Source organism: Perca fluviatilis, chromosome 21 (genome assembly GCF_010015445.1).
Source record: "Perca fluviatilis chromosome 21, GENO_Pfluv_1.0, whole genome shotgun sequence".
NCBI lineage: Eukaryota > Metazoa > Chordata > Actinopteri > Perciformes > Percidae > Perca > Perca fluviatilis.
In genome coordinates, this window is record NC_053132.1 from 15,924,424 (window position 1) to 15,945,822 (window position 21,399).

At 37.6% G+C, this 21,399-nt stretch overlaps 1 protein-coding gene across 4 annotated transcripts; it reads left to right on the forward strand.

The window, feature by feature from the left end:
• Window positions 1-123: 123 nt before the first annotated feature.
• LOC120551039 (MAGUK p55 subfamily member 3-like) lies at window positions 124-21,399 on the forward strand. Of its 4 annotated transcripts, XM_039788167.1 has the most exons (20): window positions 124-338; window positions 7,925-8,057; window positions 8,754-8,872; window positions 9,154-9,231; window positions 9,433-9,513; window positions 9,943-10,080; window positions 11,135-11,216; window positions 11,629-11,714; window positions 11,832-11,906; window positions 12,280-12,476; window positions 12,598-12,662; window positions 13,261-13,278; window positions 13,575-13,616; window positions 18,716-18,781; window positions 18,910-19,068; window positions 19,186-19,266; window positions 19,678-19,771; window positions 19,865-19,973; window positions 20,485-20,604; window positions 20,812-21,399. In XM_039788167.1, exons 2-20 carry the CDS (start codon window positions 8,021-8,023, stop codon window positions 20,989-20,991), a joined length of 1,827 nt encoding a protein of 608 aa, XP_039644101.1. In that variant the 5' UTR covers window positions 124-338; window positions 7,925-8,020; the 3' UTR covers window positions 20,992-21,399. The 4 variants fall into 4 exon arrangements, with proteins under 4 accessions (XP_039644101.1, XP_039644099.1, XP_039644098.1 ...); XM_039788165.1 differs by lacking the exon at window positions 18,716-18,781 and having other exon boundaries at window positions 8,031-8,057; window positions 20,812-20,991; XM_039788164.1 differs by lacking the exon at window positions 18,716-18,781 and having other exon boundaries at window positions 125-338.

Sequence of the window (21,399 nt, forward strand, 5' to 3'; positions counted from 1 at the left end):
TGTACTTTAGTGCTGCATATTTTCTCCGCCTCATGTTTCATCTAGCATTAATCATTAGTCATGAATCTATTTTTTCATCTGTGAATCTTGGAAGATGAAGATTACGAGAAGCACCTGAAGGCAGCACAGACAGAGCGTGAGGGCGAGAGCAAACTGACTGACAACGGGGGAAGGGGCGGCTCATTGAGCGATAGACTGGATGGAGCAGAGAAATAAAACCAGTTAGCTGAAGACGGAGTGGAAAGACCGAAAGAAGAAAGAGAAAACACGCTCGTGTTATAATCAGAGGCTGTGTCGGGTTTAAACACGCACGCTGAGCTGAGAGGAGCCACAACAAGGTAAGGATGCTTTCTAACGTGCACTGCCTGAACTCTGTACAGCTCTTTACCTCTGTTCATGTGTGTCTGACAAAGAGAAATAATTAAAAATCTTAATTTGCACAAATGTAGATTAGGCAAATACAAAACCTCGTTCTGTTTTTGCGTTATTTGGGCTTTTAATAAATCGAGCTTTCCAAACACATTTCTGAGTAAAATGTGGACGCCTGCCTGTGCTGCATGTTAATGAGGGGTGTACATCACCTGTGATTGATTGCCAACTCCAATATTAGATCAAACTGTCGTGGAAGAGACTATTGCATGTGGCCATGCACCACCATAGACTACTACATAAGCTAATTAAATGACTAAAAATGACCTTTCTCCTTCTGATGAATTAAAAGGGGGAATCAGTTCTTGGTGGCTGACAGGACAGGCCTTGAGCTATGAGTTGGTCACGCTTTGCTGCAGGGTTGTATGGCTTTTTTGGTGTGCAGGAGAGCCAGAGAGATTCAGTGAAGGTCAGGGTCTATGCACAGAGGGTTTAGTAAACAAAGACTCAAGGAAAAATGTGCACCAGTGCAGGCTGCTTAAAAGGAAGTCTTGGGTCTAGAAACTTATCTTCTTGACATTATTAATTTGCCATGTGTAAAAATATGGTGTTTTCAATACAAATAAAACCAATTTAATTGATTAAGAAAATGTGTTTGTTTGCTGTCCCCTTTTACACCCTGTCCCCCGTACATTTACACATATTATAAGCTCAGTGGGAGTTTAACACCAGCCATCAGTCAAAAAGCCTCTAAAGTCTGGTTGCCCACCAGCCAGATTGGCACTTTACCAGCCATCATGTCAAGGTCCTCTGCTCCTAAAAACCTATTTGGCTGTTGAAATCCTGAAATGAGACTGACAAATGTCAGATTTCTGTCGCTCAGACACAGAGCCAAATTCAATCTCTAGAAGTAATTCTCAGCTGTGTCTCAGACTGGGCGAGTTGAAGGTGTTCTGAAATCATGTTTTTCTTATAAGCCTCTTAAAAGCCGTCTGGCTCCTGACCTCCTGCACCACATTATATTTAATTTTCAGCATTTTTATGCTGCATAAAATAAAAGTCTCCATTTCATTTTAGACACACTATTTCAGCTGTTAACCAATTTTAGGATTATAGTCGAAACAATTAAAAATAATGGCCAACTGTTTTGTTATTTGTTTCAATCTTTTTTCAAGCAAAAATATGACAAAATGCCAAACAGTTTATGATTTAAGCTCTTCAAATGAGACGATTTGCTTTTATATGTTACATATCATTTTAAATGTAATATATTTGAGTTTTTGACTTGTGGTTGAACAAACACAGGACAAGGATTTGAAGACATCACTTGGGGCTCTGGGAAGTTGATTTTTGATATATATATATATTCTTTTTTTTAAAGAGGAAACCACTATAAATCTTTTGTAGAGTTGCTATAAACTGTGGCCGGGTTGGCCCAGTGGGTAGAGCAGGCACACATATACTTGGAGGTTTATTCCTCGACGCAGAGGTCTAGGGTTTGAGTCTGTGACGATTTCCTACTTGTTTTCCCCCTCTCTCTCCCCTTTCTCACCTAGCTGTCCTATCGATTAAAGGCAGAAAAGCCCCAAAAAATGATTTTATATAAAAAAAAAAAAGAGTTGCTATAAGCCTAGATTATCTTAATACCCTTGCGAAATGTACAGCAGGCAACTTTGTTTTCCCAAAACGGATATTGGAATGAAATCTGTCATATGTCAGATCAGCCATGTGGGTGGCATCATAGGTGGTGGGATGGACTAGATACACACACACACACACACACACACACACACACACACACACACACACACACACACACACACACACACACACACACACACACACACACACAAAACAGAGTGGTGGGCAGATGGCATCAGCAGTATGTCGACGACCTCGCCCCTCTCTGTCTTCCTCTCGGGACTCATCCAACAGAATGAGTCTGGCAAACAGGTGGCGTGCATGTTTGTATTTGTGTATGAGTAGAGAGGACCGTGACATAAGATTAAGCTCTCCGAACACAATGTCAGTATAATAAAGTACTATGCTGACTTGACTGTAGATTGAACCAGTTTCTAGTTCAGCAGTAGGATGAATAATCTTGTCACAATCTCAAGTTTTGTGAAGATAAATGACCGAGGCAGAACCAGAGAGACACCAGGGAGTACGTTAAGCAGTGGGAAACTCAGGCATTCAGTTAAAGCATTAAAGGGACAATCAGTGAGGATTTTACAGTCAGTCATAAGACCGTAAGAAGATGCATGTGAATATGAAACGTCAACAGCACACTCGTGAGCACCCGCAGCCAGGGGAAAACCTGAGAAGAAACCTAATAAAAAACTGTTACAACACAACAAGGAACTCACAGCTGACAGCTCTACTTCAGTATATCACAAGTTAACTTTAAGGAGGTGTAGTAGCAAACGAGATCTTGTGATTGCCTAAAGGTCAAAACTCTAAATAACAAATGTTTATTAGTATAACAATACATTTGTTTCTATTGGGATGCCATCAGGCAGACACCCTGCTTGTTGAAGTGTCCTTGAGCAACTCCCTAAATCCCTACGTTACTGAGATGATTAAAAATCAAACTTACCAATTGGAGTCAACAAATGATGAATAATTAATATTTAAATCAAATCTGTATGCAAATACTGTAAAAGGCAGACTAAAATAATAGTTAATGAACCTGACTACCAAGTTAAAGTAACCTAATTGACTAAATATCGTATCCCTCCTCATACTATGAGTTAAATTCAAGATTACTGCAATGTCTTACAGAAGTCATACAAGTCAGTATTCAGTACTCAGAAGTGTGCATTACAGTAATTATATAATCCATCATGATTCTTTTTTTTTTTATTTTAAGAAAACCAATGTTATAGACAATAACATTGATAATTAACTTCTAAAGGGAGTAAGGGGGTTTCATACTATAAAAGAATTAGAATATGTACAAAAACAAATCGAAGCCTCAGGTTCAGTCTGCAGCCATGGCAGCAGCTCTGTGAGGCACAGCACCATTTTGAGATGCATAAATGTTAACATGATCACAGTGACAATGCTAGCATGCTGTTGTTTACCATGTTTACTATCTTAGTTTTGTGTGTAAGCATGCTAATTAGCCCTAAACACAAGGTACAGCTGTACAGATGTCTTTAGTGTAGCAGGTATTTGGTCATAAACCAAGTGTTGGGGAAAGATGAAAAGCCACCAAAATGATTATGATTTATCCAAAGGGGGACATGGGTGTCTGAACCGCCGCTAGGTTGGCTAAAAACTGTGATGATATGAGGTACAGTAGAGAAAACAAATCCGTATGCTGGAAAAGCAGAAACCTACATGTTTACATATAGCACTATAATTAATTTATTTATTTATAATTATGTAGTCAACCACAGTGTATCAATTATATGAATAATTGTCTTATTTTCATTTGCTGTAGAGTTCTTTTTGCTATGAATACAAGTGTGTGGCATACATAATCCATTGCATATTAGAAAAGGTAACTAAATGCTTTTCAGTATAGCCTCTGCTACATCGTTGCTGATACTCAGTTTCTCGTCTAATCTTAGTGTCCTTTCTAATCTGCTTCATTGTATTCATTGAAATTCTCAGCGATGCACACAGCCGCCGTCTTAAATCAGGGAGGCTAGATAATACTGTACCACCATATGGACTGTGGTAACTTAAAAGTAGTTAGATGATAGGCTTAGTGATTGAGATGGGAAAAAAAACAGAAATACCGGTATGTCGGATTTAAGCTCTTTCTTGTAATTAGAGATAGAGAGTCGGATGGAGGGAGGACGAGACCGAGAGAAAGAAGGTCAGGAACATGGGCCAAGTGTGTTGGGAGGAGGGCTGAACGGAAGCAGAGAGGATTTAACCCACAACTGTTAACTTTGGTGTCTGAACCAAGTTTTCTCAATCTAATGGGGTTGATCAGATAGCAAAAAACTAACTTAAATTTTTTTTAGTAGCCGAAAAATGCATTTCAATCCAAACATTAAATAATTCACCTCTAAATTTGGAAATAATAAGTTTGCTTCTCTACATAGCAGAAGCGAGCAGTAATTACAGATGCAGTGAAGTTGAGAAAAAATTGGAAAAGCAGATACCACCCTACCCCCTCCCCCCCAGCATCATGACAAAATGAAGCAACTGACTCATTTAGTTAAGTAAAAACTTAATTAAGTTAAGTGTTTGTTCATCAAAATGGATTTTTTTTTCATTTAAAACGAAAAAAATCCATAAGTAAATCTATTATAGAAATTTAGTTAAGGCTTAGTAAGGCTATGGAGGCTAGCTAGCTTTTGACATAACATGTCTTCTTTGTTCATTGCCTGGTTTGGCTTTCTCTGAAATGTTGTTCTGGTCTTTTCATAGATTTTGTTAAAAGGAAAATATAGATCCTTTTTAAAGTTATTTTGTGTGAAATTAATGTAATTTAATTGATCTAATGGCTGCAGTCAGGTTATTTCTTTGTTGTTAACCTGTTGGCTCACCATATTTCGTGGATATCCTGCTTTGGCTCCATATCTTGCTGACAGAGAAAATAATAAACAAACATGAATACATATTTTATATATAGCTTATAGTTGACCGTGTGAAGGCCTGCCAGAATGTTTTTGTTTTTGTTTTCGCTCCTGATAATGTGCAGAATGGATTTTTTGAAATTCCCAACAGAGTGAGTGAATGGAGGGGCAGCCACGCTGATGGCAGTGCAGCATTAGACTGAATCAATCTGGGGGCATTACTATTGATGCCTGATTGAGGCTGACTCTTTGGGAGAGGTCAAGGGTCATTTCATGCTCAGGCCAGCAGTGATCCTGCTGGACAACATGTAATTACAACACACTGGTGATGCTAGTCTATCTGTCAACATGTGAGTGTATTATTTAGGTTCAGTAGTAAAACATAGAAGCTTAATTACAGTACATTAAAGAAATAGTTCAAACACGTATTTGCTTTCTTGCTGAGCGTTAGATGAGATTGATAACACTCTCATGACTGTACAGTAAATGGTGAATGTGAGCTTAGCATAATAACTGGAAACATAGGGTTACATAGGGTTGCTCTGTCCAATCCACCTACCAGCACAATGATTCCATTATATCTTAATCCGTGCAAACCTGAAGTGTAAAAACGATGTTGAATTAGCCTATATTCCGAACTACTTCTCTGCTGGATCCAATGACTTCCTGGAGACCACAAAGTTGCCAAGCCAATCATATAGCCACAAAGTGTCGTTTTTTTATATTTATATTATATATATGTGTGTGTGTGTGTGTGTGTGTGTGTCAAACTATTTTGTTTTTTTAAACCTTTTTAAGCAATAGAATATGATATCAACTGCTGAAGGAAGATATGCAAATAGATGATTTATGGTATGTTCATCCTCCAGTAAGTTGTATGGAAGGTAATTTATATCTCCCATGTTTATAATGATGCCATCAGTATACACACGCTGTCGATGGATTACAGCAGCAACATACAGTATAACAGACAGTCAAACTAACGTGTAATAGCTCTTTTCAGAGCAGCTTATTTTTTATCACCACTCATCAGTATAATGCACAATTGAGTGCATTATATTTGAAACATGGCTCCAACCTGGGCTTTATGAGCACTTGTAGTTTTACGAAGATCTGTTTATGCTGTCGCTGTTTATTCTAATTGCCACTTTGGCATAATGCCAACCTGACCCTTCAATCAGTTTTTTTTTTTCCTTAACTAGCAATTTCCCTGGCAGCAGTTTTTGTTGTTTTCAACAGCCCACCAGCGAAATGTGACCATGAAGTGACAAAACATGACAAAGAATTAATGTAAGACAATTGTAAATCACTGTTTTAATTAAAATTGTCAGAATATTTGACATAGGATGAAAGAAAAACAAGAAAAGTTGTTTTTTAAAAGTCCTGTGTTGTATTCATAGATAAACCCTTGTGGTTATAACTGATTACTATAATCAGCAACAACTCAGAAAATTCACAAGGTTGATGATTCATTCATCTGTCTTAAACCGTAAATAAATGTGACGAGAGCTTGACAGCTTGCTACATTGCCTACATGCTGATCAGGTGCTTTTGTTTATGGACGTCAAGCGCGTTTGTGGTAATTGGGGATACTAACAATAGGCAGAAAACACTGCAGGATTGGTTTGTAATTTAAATCTCAAAGGAAATGTTGCTTTCAGAGTGAAAATCAAAGACTTTTGCTTTTGTTTTTCATAGACCACCATGTCCACTGTCGATGGTAAACACACTTTACAACAGTGTGATGTTGGAAAGTTGGATGTCTGTGCAGGACATGTCTAGACATATGCCATGTCTGTGGAAATCATCAAAGAAAACATCACTCAAGCAGAAAATCACCCTGCAGATATTAAAGAGATGATGTGTAGGATGAAGATTGAGCATATTCAAAACACAAGGGTATACAGCAGGTGAATAATAACTACTTTTTGGGGGAGTTTACCCGATCTGTACGAAGATTTGGTAAAGTAATATGGATGCTGTTTCCAGGTCTGCTTTAATGGTTTCTGGAGGTATTCTGTCGGGTCCTGGTGCTTTGTTTGGTTTCAGCTTTTGAATAGCCTTTTTTTATTTCTTGTTTATTGGGCTTGTTTGTATTGACTTGTAGGGGGTATTCAGATGGTGGGATGTTGGCTGGTGCGGTCGGTATGGGTCTATTTAAAGTATTCGTATAAAGAAAGGCGACATCCTCACTTTAATCTGTCAGGCATGGTAACAATATCAGCTACTTTTTGTATTGGTAAATTTGAGTATGCCTGTTAAAATGTGTTTCCTCTTGGGAAATGATGCTTTAAAGTAAAGTGATGCTAAAAACCATTCATGATAACATAACATTTAAATCAAGAACATTTCATACAAGATTGTTCATTGGTCAGAAGTTGATTAGAAATATCTTTTAAAGGTCAGTGAAGTTACGTTTCTTAAACAATTTCATTTACCATCTTTGTGCAGCATTTACCTCAAGTTTGACAGTCACACAGTTTGAAATGAAATGAATGCTTTATGCCTCATTAATGAAAGCAGCTATTAATTATATGGAAACTTTGGCACAGTAATGGGTTGATTCATCACTGGCCAAGCATGGCTGACCAGTTACCCTTTCAAAATGTGTTCACATTTAGAAGTAATTTAAAATTAGAAAATAAATACTGTACTTTACTAAGTGAGTTCCAAGGTACTGAAACGTATTTGTATAACCTCACTGTGTTTAGCATCACAAGACAACAACAACCCTTAACCTTTTGTTGCACCTACATGGCAATTATGTATCTTCCTTTTTAAAATAACTGTGTCTAAAAGAACCATACTCTTGTCTTTTGAAGCCTGTGTAGTTTTAGATTGATATGTGTGAAACAAACAAATTTTAAGAGTTAAAAATAAAATCACAATTGTGAGGAAACTTAGTTGAATCCCCTTTTTAAAAATGCAGGTGTAAGATGTAAATGTATTGTTTTTTCCCATTCCAAGCTGTGTCTGTGATTTTTATTTTTTTTTTCACCTTGGCTGTGCGCGAGGAACAGAAGGAGCCAGTGGGGAGAGTTCACCGGCTTTTATTTTTCCTCCTTCCCTCCCCCCCTCCCCTCCCCCCCTTCTCTGCAACCTCCTGCCTCCTCTGAATGATTGAAGCCATGCCCATCGTGTCTGCAAGCACAGGTACAGACAGGTGTGTGTGTGTGTGTGTGTGTGTGTGTGTGTGTGTGTGTGTGTGTGTGTGTGTGTGTGTGTGTGTGTGTGTGTGTGTGTGTGTGTGTGTGTGTGTGTGTGTGTGTGTGTGTGGCATTAATGCTTTTTGTTGGAAATGATATTTGTACCCAAAAGAAGTGACTTTACATGACATATCAGACTTGGGACGTGTGCCAGTCTTATTTACCCAAACAGCAAACTGACTTTTTAAACAACCTACAATGAATGATAGTTAGATGGTTAGTTTCACTAAGATCTTGGGAGAAAGGAGGGTGATTACAAGTTTACAAAGGCAGATATAAGAGAAATAAACTAAGCCATATAGTTCCTACTGCCTTGAATCTGAGTGTCAGTCCAAACAACATTTGTTGTTTTCCTTGTCTTGGAAAATAGAGAATCTGATGTCATGGTACTGACTGAATGAAACCATATCAAAACAGATCTACGATTAGTGTATTTGGTTCCTAGTCCCTAAATTACATTATAATCCATAAGACTTGGAAAAAAAAGTAATGACACAATGCTATTTTATTTCTGCAGTGATGATGCATTTCTAATGATAGAAAAGCATCTACTTTTGGTATGAACAGTTTTTTTTCATGAATCATGATAGCAAATGGGTGTTTGAATGTGTGATTAATACATAATTCCTGTTTAAATTCATAGGGCTGCATGAGACTTTGGCCCTGCTCACCTCTCAGCTCCACTCTGATGCCAACCATAAAGAGGACCTAGTCTTCCTCAAGGATGTCTTCAGTGAGAAAAGCCTTGGTTACCTCATGAAGGTACAGCAGATATGTCTGGGTAGAAGTGACTTCTTGATATTTGTGACTTCAAATAACATTGACAAAAGGGACATGCGTTTCTTTGCAATAAAAAATCTTAGAAGGAAACCAGAACGTAGTGATACTTATGTTCCTCTAGATATATAATGGTATAAAAATTTTTTAGCTAAATTAAATGAGCTGATTCTTGGAAACTGTCCACCAAACGTCATGAAAATAAGTCAATCTTTGTGGTGTGTTTGTGCATATGTGTACATCTTTTCATGTGCTGTACATCCTAGATTCATGACAAACTGAAGCAATATGAGAAACACAGCCCGACTCCAGTTCTACATAGCGCCACCTGTCTGGCAGAGGATGTAGGTGCAATCTTTCCTTAATATTTTAAAGCCAAACTGAAGCTAAATTTTAATTAATAATTAATTAATTAATTGATTTATTTGATGCCAAGTAAAAGTAAACCTTTATTGGAATCCAGCAAAGGCAATTTTCAAAAGTAAATGTATTTCATGAGGAAATTTTAGTATTTGAAGCAGTGATTTTCTGATTCAAATCATCAGCTGGCAGAAGAGCTTCAGAACGGGCCGCTGGAGGACGATGAGAGAGAACTGCTTCTCCTGCTGAGCACTCCTCACCTTAAGGTTCACTCTCACAGATAAACACACACACACATACAATGTCTTTACTTACACATACACAAAATAATATACACAGTATATTATTTGACAGTGTCTTTTGACATCCTCTCATTCCTTCTGAGTCTTGATCTTTTTAATGTCGCTGCTTCTCTTTGCTTTTATCCTGCGCTCTTATATTCCTCTAAGTTGATCACATATTACATGCCACCAGCGTCAGAGCTGTCCGTACCCCTAGACACAGACACAACAACCTAATCACTCTTATCAAGTGGTTAATGTTCAATGTATTGGCTTTCTGGGGAGAGGGAAAAGATGACGGCATTGTTGACGGAACACACATTTGCAAAAGCGGTTAATGAAGGAGTGGCATTCTCTTCTTTTTTTCTGCTATTTTACCAATCTGTGCATTTGTCTGTGTATTGTCTCATAAAGGCAGTGCTGTCCGCTCACGACACAGTGGCCCAAAAGAACTTTGACCCTGTGCTGCCGCCACTGCCAGAGGATCTGGACAACGACCTGGAGGAAGAGTCAGTCAAGATTGTCCGCCTGGTGAAGAACAAAGAGCCCCTGGTAAGTGCTGCCTCACACCTGAGACAAAAATAAATGCTCTTCCTTCCCTCAAAAGCTATTATTCTTGTGCCCTCAAGTGGGGCTTTAAAAAAAAATCCATTTACTTTAATGGAGCAGCTTTGAGGCTTTAAAACACCCCAGGGTGTGAATGTGTGTCTCTGTGTCATGCCATAAAAATTATTCTCAAGGAAATCCTTCAAGCAAAGGACAAAAATAGATTTGATGTTAACTTGTCAGAAACGCCTACTGAAGTGACACCAGTTTTGCAGCAACAAGTTTACATGATTATACAGCTGAATTAATATCTGCTTATTAAAACCTATTGCAGAACATGAGCTTTGGAAGTTTTAATGGCAGTGATTCATCCAAAATGTGTTTTGATATGCTACATCATGTGGAGAGTGTATGAATACTGGCCAACCCACATGATACATGTGATGGCTAGACGGAATAGATGACATTTTGGGAAATACTCTTACCACCCTAATGTCTATATACTGAAGCTACAGTGGCAGCCAATTAGCTTAGCATAAAAACAAGAATCTGTACCAACTAGTACCAGCACCTCTATAGCTGACAATTAACACATTACATCTTGTTTATTTTAATCTGTGTTCACGGCTGATTTGTTACCTTTGGACAGAGCCGAGCTAGCTGTTTCCCCCGTTTCTAGGTTTTGTGCTAAGCTAAGCTAACTATATCCTGAGCGTACGGACAAGAGTGGTATTGATCTTCTCATCGAACTGTCTGCAAAAATGTCAAAATGTTGTACTACTGAATTGGATTTTAAATTAATTACAGTATGCCGTGGAAAAATCTCTGTGCTGAAATTAATGTAGCTGTAACCCTGTGATAGAAAACTCTGATAATCAAGTCTCAAAATCTTCAGTCACGCTGACTGTCTAAGAGGTTATTGATCAAAACCACCAACATGTACATGAGGGGTAGCTTTTACCCGTCTTCCAGAGCATTGTATCAGCTCAGTGAACTGAAGATGAGATACGTTATGTGTTCGAAAGTATTTGATTCATCATTCGTGCATCTTTATCACCAGGGAGCGACCATCCGGAGAGATGAAGCGACAGGAGCTGTAATCGTGGCCAGAATTATGAGGGGAGGGGCAGCTGACCGTAGTGGTGAGACAAACCGTATCCTCAACATATATCATTCTGCAAATGTCAGTTGTATTCTTTTATTTTCTCTGAAAAAAACTAAAATTCCTACCCAACAGGACTTGCTTATCTCTGACATACTGATAGAAGTGAGAAGATTACATTGTGTAACCCCATGAACTGTCAACAGAGATCAAATCCTTGAGATTAGTGTCACAAGATTTTGAGATTACAAACAAGGGTTGCTCCTGGCTGTTGCCATGATGATGTTATCAACTTCAAGCAAATGGAAAATTGTCTGTTTTATTTTTAGATCTATGCCAAAATACTCTTAGTGGTACTACACATAGGATACTAGGATTTTCTTTGCTTTATTTTGGCTAGTAGGCTTGTTTTCAGTAGACTTGTTTTGTGTGAGTTGTCTTTGTCTTTCCAGGTCTGGTGCGTGTTGGGGATGAACTTCGAGAGGTTAATGGAAATCTGATAACCCACAAAAGGCCGGATGAAATTAGTCAGATTCTGGTAAAGAGAGAAAGCTTTTTGTCATATTACATCATACTAGTTCAGACACTGTGTGACTATTCACTGGCGATTATGGCGGATACATGTTGAATATGCTGCTCTGATGTTTTTGATCAGTCCCAGTCACAAGGCTCCATCACCCTGAAAATCATTCCAGCTGTTGTAGAAGAAGACAAAATGAAGGAAAGCAGGGTGAGGACTTCTTTGTCTGCAACATTCGACCATAATAAACAACCAGTTACTCCTCCACCGAAATCTGGGAAAAGATGTCTATTTAATTGATTGCTTTTTATTTTTAATACTCCAAATGGAAACTAGGCAGTGTCAAGTTCAATTATTGTATTTGTTTAATCAAACAAAAACCAGACTTCCTGAAGTGCCAGGCTAGCTGTTATCCTAACTGGCTTCTGGGTCTACCTTTTTATGTAATGGATAGATATGACAGTGGTATTGAGGTTGTCTTCTAATTCTCGATAAGAAAGCAAATATTAACATATGTCCCAAAATATATAACTATTCCTTTTAAAGTTCCCATTGCTAACCTAATATTCCTGCTTGTAAAAAGGTCTACCTTCGGGCTTTGTTTGACTACACGCCCTATGAGGACAAGGCAACCCCGTGCCAAGAGGCGGGACTTCCTTTTAAGAGGGGGGACATTCTTCAGGTTGTTAGCCAGGAGGACGCTACCTGGTGGCAGGCCAAGAGGATTGGCGACTGTAACCTGCGCGCTGCCCTCATCCCCTCTACACAGTTCCAGGAGAGGTAGTCAGCTTCAACTCTGCCGTCAAATAAATAACTGGTTATAGCCACTATGTTTAGGATTTAAAAATATGTTTTCAGATAAAAATATATCTTTACTCTATTGTTTTCTTTTTCTTTCCAGGCGCCTGAGATACAGAATGAAAATGGGTTCTTTCCCTGCCCCTATGTCCCCCAAAGCTCCTGCATGTAAGCCTATTTCTACTTCTTCCTTTGGCTGCTCGCAGCGACACAGCTTCTATTGCAGGTCAAATGTAATCCAGCCAAGGAGATACAGAAAAAGAGATAATGAAAAGAAAACAGGGCATCTGAGGTTAATCTCCCTAAAAAAATGTAATCCATTGTTTATTATTTCCTAATCCAATTCAAAAGTAAAATGAAACAAAGGGTTTTGAAAAACAATGGCTGGTTGTTAAGTCACTACTTTTTTCTTGTTTGTTCTTTATCTGCATAAAAGCTTAACTCCCTCTCACTGAGTTAAAAAGATGTAGTTGAAATGTTGCAGTATAATAATGTTATGGTAAAGGTATTGTTCTTTGAACTGAATGTAAATTAATAAACCTATACAAAGGAAATGGGACAAGTAAATAAAGAAAAGCAGGTAAGTGGGTGAAGGATTTCTAAACGCATATACAGTTTAGATTTGACAATTGCGACAAAGAAAAAGTACTTTAAAATCACAATGTACCCTCAGAGCTGAGCAGCAATAATATCACAGTATAGCAGGTGTACTATTCTGTCTCTCTATAGTGATACTTTGTGTTATTCCTTGCATTGCTAACCTCAGATGATCGTGCTGGGAGAGGTACGTGGACAAACTCTCATGTTAGAAAATAAGCACTCATCCCTACCTCCCTATGTTATCATGGTCAGAATTTCAAAATGAAATTCTATCAGAACCCCACCTAAAACTCAAAAAACACAAATTACACAATTTACCCATTTTTTTTACCTTTTTTACAGTTGTCTTTATACCCTCAAAATCTTAGCAATGTAGGTACCGCATTTCAACCTGCTGTGTTTTGACATTAAAGTACCCTCAACATCAACCTGTCCTCCCTCCTCTTACCCTGTCTTCTCTTCCTGCATGCCATCCTGCAGAAGACTGTGACAGTGAGGGTGCTCTGAATGGAAAGGACATAGGTGAGGAGGCACGATCATTGAGTTTATACTAATCACTGTAACATCACATTTCTCCTCAATCGGTGTGCAAATCCATCCCTTCCTTTGGAATAGGGGTTCTAAACGATTTGATGACTGAGTGCCAATTTAGAGAGCTAGCATAGGATTGAGGGCTGTATAGGAAAAGTGTAAACACAAAACAAAATTTATAAAAGAGGTAGCTCAAATCAAGCAGTCTGATTGGTTAATAGCCGTGATATAATAACGTATATGACTTTCTTTGACATTTTATCTCATACTATACTATGACTTCTTTTTATGACTTTTTTCAACATGCTATACTGACTTTTTTCGACATACTATACTATGACTTTTTATGACTTTTTTCGACATACTATGACTTTTTGCGACATGCTATACTATGACTTTTTATGACTTTTTTCGACATACTATGACTTTTTTCGACATACTATACTGACTTTTTATGACTTTTTTCGACATACTATGACTTTTTTCGACATACTATACTATGACTTTTTATGACTTTTTTCGACATACTATGACTTTTTTCGACATGCTATACTATGACTTTTTTAAAACTTTTTTTCGTCATACTAGGACTTTTTTCGACATGCTATACTATTACTTTTTTTTTTTGCCATAATATACTATGACTTATGACATTTTATGTCCCAATATAGTACTGTGACTTTTTTTCCCCTTTTTTTCGACATACTATGACTTTTTTTTTTATCACTTTTTTCGACATACTAGACTATGAATTTATTATCCCTTTTTTGCTATACTATACTGTTGGAAAGCTTTTTTGCACACCTCTTTGGTCGGGCAGGTGCGTAGGATATGATCAACTGGTGGTTTACTAACCAGGACCAATCAGGCTGGACCTGATTGGTCCTGGTTAGTCAACCAAACTATTTAAGGCTATGGTTGAGGTGAAAGTGTGAATTTACCTGATGAAGGCCTGAGACTGAGACGTTGTTATTTTTCTAAATAAATTATTGCTGCGTAATGGTCAGTGTGCAGGATTTTCTCTAAACTTGCTATACTATACTGACTCTTCTGACTATACTGTGACTTTTTTATCATAACTTTTTTGACATACTATATTATGACTTTTTTCGACATGCTATACTATGACTTCTTTATCACTTTTTCGACATACTATGACTTTTTCAACACTTTATTTTACATATTACTATACTGTGACTTTGTCACTTTTTTCGACTTACTACACTTTATGACTTTTTCGACACACTATACTTATAATAACTTTTAATCACTTTTTTTCATCATGCTATACTATGACTTTTTTCGACATGCTATTCTATGACTTTTTTTATCATTTTTCATCATACTATGAAATGACTTCTTTTGACATACTATACTATAAATTTTGTATCACTTTTTTCACCATACTATACTATGACTTTTTTGACATACTATGACTTTTTTCGACATGCTATGACTTTTTATCACTTTTTTTTCAACATACTATACTATGACTTCTTTGACACACTATACTATGACTTTTTTCAACATGCTATACTATGACTTTTTATGTTGTTTTTTTTGACATACTATACTATGACTTTTTATAACTTTTTTGGCATACTATACTATGACTTTTTTCGACATGCTAGACTATGACTTTTTATCACTTTTTGTCGACAGGCTATACTGATATCGGGCAATATCTGGAAATGAGATGAAGACTTTAACAAATGCTGAGTCCAATGAGTTCAGACTAATGCAGCTTTATTTACACAACAAACTTTCATTAAAGGGAGAACAGTTGACATGGTGACAGGTGACATGCACCAAATGTACGTATATGACAAGGTGAATTATCAGAATAACTCCTCCTTTTATACTTTGTGGGGCTTCACACATTCCAGTCTATCTATTTATGTGAGACAGTGTTTTACCTCCACACTAATCCTTATATGGAAGATACTTCTAATAGAGTCACACATTCCAGGCTCCAATTTCCTGTGGGTGAATGTTGTCCTCAAATGAACCCCTCATACAAGACCTTATATAAGATATGAAATACATTTGAAACATGTATGCTGAAATGCTGAAATATCCAACCTATCACTATACTATGACTTTTTTATCAATTTTTTTCACCATACTATGAAATGACTTCTTTTGACATTCTATACAATTACTTTTTTCGACATACTATACTATGACTTTTTTATCACTTTTTTTCAACATACTATACTGTATCAGCCCTTGGATACAAAACTTGAATTACATTGATTACATGAAGAAACATTTAGGATGACAAACATTAATTACACAGAAAAATAGACCGTACATACAAACGTTTTTTCTGAATTACTATGAATGAAAACACATCGTACCTCGCAGCGCTCCCTAAGGAATGCGAAACATACGATCGTCCTTTCTTCCGTCATGAAACGGGCGTCAAGTTCTCAAAGTTCATAAATGAAACCCCAAATCTCAGATAAAATCCTGTAGGCACAAACACAGCTGCGTGCCATTCACACCCACCAGCTACCTTTCAAAGCTCGTCTTCCATTGTGCAAAACTACAGTGCTACCAAGGGGACACATTTCAGCATTACTGGTACGCAGAATTTCCGGTCAATTACATACAAATAACATTAAAGCACATACAAATATTTTACCAATAATCCAACCCATACTTAATTCATTAAATCAGCAGCATACATTAAAACTCCAAGTGGTCCTTTACATACAGTATACTATGACTTTTTAATCCCTTTTTTTTGCTATACTATGACTTTTTTTGGACATACTATACTATGACTTTTTCATCACTTTTTTGCACATACTATATTATGACTTTTTTGCACATACTATGACTTTTATCGACCTACTATATTATGAATTTTTTATCCCTTTTCTGCTATACTATACTGACTTTTCTGACTATACTATGACTTTTCATCACTTTTTTTGACATACTATACTATGACTTTTTTCGACATACTATACTGACTTTTTTCGATATGCTGTACTATGAATTGTTTTCTCACTTTTTTCAACATGCCATGAATTTTCTCTCACTTTTTTCAACATACTATACTATGACTTTTTCATCACTTTTTTTGACATGCTATACTGCGACTTTTTTCGACATACTGTACTATGAATTTTTTAGCCCTTTTTTGCTATACTATACTGACTTTTCTGACCATGCTGTGACTTTTTCATCACTTTTTTCGACATGCTATACTATGTCTTTTTTCGACATGAGTTTTCAACATTTTATCCTATGCCCTTTTCAGCTTTTTTCAACATACTATACGGTGACTTTTTACAACTTTTTGACTCTTTATGACAGACTATTCTATGACTTCTTTTTGACATTTTTATGACATACTATACTATGACTTCTTTTTATGACTGTTTTTATTAGATACTATACCATGACTTTTTTAATGACATTTAGATAACCTACAATGACTTATTTTTATGACTTTTTCATCCATCCATCCATCCATCCATGCATCCATCCATCTTCATCCGCTTATCTCGGGTCGGGTCGCGGGAGCAGCAGCTCCAGCAGGGGACCCCAAACTTCTCTTTCCCGAGCCACCAGCCTTGACTGGGGGATCCCGAGGCGTTCCCAGGCCAGAGTGGAGATCTAATCCTTCCAGCTGGACTGGCCCAGGGGGCATCCTTACCATATGCCCAAACCACCTTAACTGGCTCCTTCCGATGACTTTTTTGACAAACTAGGACTATTTGACTTTTTATGACATACTATGACTTCGTTATTTGAGATTTTTGTGGCATATTATATTATGACTTTAATGACATTTTGTCATACTATACTATGACTTCTTTTTATGACTTTTTATGACATTTCCATGACATGCTATGACTATTTGACTTTTTGACTTTTTATGACATACTATGCCTTCGTTATTTGATATTTTTGTGGCATATTATATTATGACTTCTTCTTTTGATATTTTTATGACATACTATAGTATGAGTCGTTATGATATACTGTACTTTGACTTCCTTATGGCATACTATACCATGAAAGGCCAGATGTAATGCCTCAGTACTCTTTAGCATTTTAAATTCAGAAAGCCATTCATTATAATTGTTTATAATATTGTTTGGTTCCTGAGGTCTTTACTGCTCAGTCAGCAGTTTGATCAGGCCTTCTGTCTGCTTTTATTGGCTTAATGTGACTGTGCTTTTTGTGGTTTTGTTTTTGTCTTAAAGCATCACCATATCATAACAAACACCACACCATTTTGACCTTGGCCTTATTTTTACATCTTATTCCATTACCTGTATGATTTCTAATGCTCATTGCAAAATAAATGTCTGTAAAAGTCTTAAATTTAATAATTATGACTCATCACATAGTGTGCGTTATAGCTTAAGATGAACCTGGGGAAATTCAGTTGTTATAGCAGCACAAAGACAGATTTAGTACAGATAAAGTAAAAGAATAAATAATTAGAAGTATATAAAAAAAACTGTAAATGCAAAGTAACCCGCACAGCTCCAAATCTTAGACAGTGTATCAGTGCACGGCAGTGACAAGGGTCAAAGGAAACAAAAACTCTGGCACTCACAAATTTGTAATCTTCTTATTTAATGTGGGCATTGGGCAAAAAACGAACGCGTTTCGGCTGCAGCTGAAACGCGTTCAAATTGATGTTAAACATCAGTATGTTAACATCATTGTTGTCAGCATGCTGACATTAGTGTTTAGCTCAAAGCACCATTGTGCTTAAGCACTCACAGAGTTTCATTGCTTTCTTGGCATTATGTTTGATGTGGGTGTCTCTTCATGCCCTCGCTTTGGATTAAGACGCTCAGCACTCTGTGTGGACTTGTTACTCTGGCGGGCTTTTTGTGCAGTATGCTACAGCCACCGAGCTTCTCAGTGTCTTTGTGGCACCTCATTGCAGCTCGTTTATCTCCCTGTGCTTCACAAATGGCCTCTGCTCACGCTACGATTACTGAAGGTGCTTTGTTTGTACTTGTGGAAGAGGTTGATGCAGCATGCATGGCTTGCAAGCTTCTATTCTGTTGTTGAGATTTAAGCTGGTTGAATAAATGGTCTAATATGAGCTGTAGTTTCTCCCAAAAGTAAGGCAACCCCTGTCTTCTGTGGCAATGCTCTGTCATGGGATTTTTACTCAGGTACTCTTACTGTTTCTAATGGTGTTCAGCGTGTCTGTGTTGTGTCATGGTTTCAATGTGGCAGTGTGATCTGCAATAGACTTCAGTATATCTATGTCCATCTTACTTTTGTATTTCTTTGACCACAGCTGGCCTGCGCAGAACTTTCCGCCTTAGTAAAGATCGCCAGGGTTCACCAGGAGAACCTCAAACTCCAGATGCCAATCACACAGAGTTCCTGATTTATGAAGAAGTAACCCAATATCTGCCCCGCCCTGGTGAAAGGCCTCGTCTTATAGTACTGATAGGTAGGTTCACCGTCGGTGTGAAAAACACTTCAGAGTAGAAATGGTGTTTTCCTCAGCACATGATCGTTTTGAATAACTGTTTATTTAGTTATTTATTCTGTAATTATATGGTCCCAGGTTCCCTGGGAGCTCGGATAACTGAACTCAAACAGAAAGTGATCGCTGAATATCCTCGACGTTATGGTTTGGCTGTTCCTCGTAAGTCTTTCTGCCTTTTAAATATTAAACCTTACACTCAACATGTAATGTACATTTGCACTAGGGATGCATGTGTTTTTTCTGTGGTTAATATGCTGTGGTTTTCCCCTGAGCACTACTAGTAGCTGTAAGATAGGATTAAAGTAGGATCAATCCACTGTTGCAGAAATGCACATATCTACCTCAGGTCTGAAATGATCTTTTGTGACTACCAATTAGAAAAAAGCAGCTAAATATCTCAATGAAATATATGGTCTGCTTTCAGAGAGGTGGAACAAATGCATGGATATGACAACATGATTCGTGCATTACTTAAGTATGTGTTTTGTACCTATATTATGAAACGTTAACCCCAGAACGTACAAAGGTAATCTTTTTTTCCTGCTGGCTGTTTTTGAATGTGACCTTAAGACACCACTCGAGCCAGAAAGTGTAATGAGAGGGAAGGAGTGGAATACCACTTCATCACCAAAGCAGCTTTTGAGACCTACATCCAGAGTGGCAAGTGAGTACTGGACACAGAAAACTATATCTTGTAGACTAATTAAGTGCAAAAAATAGTTTATAATTTAATCATGATGGTTCTGTATTTTTGCAGATTTATTGAATATGGGGAGTATAAAGATAATCTGTATGGCACCAGTTTGGAGTCCATTCACAAAATTTTGGATCAAAACAAGGTCTGTCTGGTGGATGTGCAACCCGAGGTTGGTATGCATTTCTAATTACTATTGCATTACCTACTTTTTAATTCAATGTGCAAGGACTTGTCCAGTGGTATGTTCAAACATAAGGTCAGCTATGATGTATTTGATGTAGAGGATGAAGAGTTAAAACCAATGATATGAAAATGTGAAATATTTTTTCTGTCTAGATTGTCAGCAACACTTAAATCTCAAAGTCCCTGAAGTTCATGCACAATTTTTACTTGTCACATTTAAAGTATGGCTGGATTAAGACTACAATGCAGAACATTGAGTTCTGAAGTGAGCTTTCAGGCAACTTAGGTTTTATGGGTTTATGTCCTGTGATTTTGAAGGTTGAGGGTACTTAATATTCATGTATTTGAATATTAATCATATATGTAAGTTTTACTTTTAGATTTAGGGTGTTGTGCTGACAGAAACGGAAGACAACATTTAACATCTGTTTAAAGGTGATGAAATCATTGTCTTTTGTGAAGTACCATATATGCTTTATTTTTCCCCCCACATTCAGGCACTGAAGACTCTACGTAATGCTGAGTTCAAACCATATGTTGTGTATGTAAGGCCTCACATCGATGACAGTCAAAGGAAACCTCTTGGATCTTCTTCCTCACTCAGCTCAGGAATCACAGTGAGTTGCTTAAAACTTAAATACTTGACAAATTGGACCACTATAAGTCTAAATGCACCTTTTCTGTGACCAAATTGTGAATAACATACAGCAGTCTTTGCACAAATTACTGTAATTTCAAGTTTTTTTTTCCCCCCACGTGTTCATGCTCTGACGCATCATTTAAACGTGATTCTGTATAAACTCTTACTTCCTTGTGATGGCTAGGAGGATGACCTACAGGAAATGAAACAGTCGGCTGAGCAGATGGACAAGTGCTATGGCCCCTGGGTGGACTATGTCTTGGTGAAGGAGGACCCAGTCAGTGCCTTAGCTGAGCTCCAGGTCGTACTGGAGAGGGTGCAGATTGAGTGCCAGTGGGTGCCTGTGTCCTGGGTAAGGAGCTAGCCTGGTTCAAGTTGGATCAGTGGACCACAGCAGGTGGAGGACAGGTTAAACTCCGGAGGTTCTGAGTCATCCAGTGTTTACTACCATACTAACAATTACACACGTACAGGTTTGTGAAAGTTGGCTGAGTTACGGCATCACTGTAAACGTCAAGCGAGCCTTTGTTCTAGATTCAGTGTAAAATGGCAGTAGAACTGACAGGCATTTAGCACAACCAAGTCAAAGTTCTACACTCAGTATGATCATTATGTAAGATGTGTAATGTAAAGTGCCATATTGCGCATTTATAACATGAGAATAAATCTGCAGACCATCTTGTCATGCTGCTGTACTAAATGTATTAAATAAGAAACCTGCATCCGTTGGCACTCCTACTTGAAGACTGAGAAATAAAACCCATGCACCCTC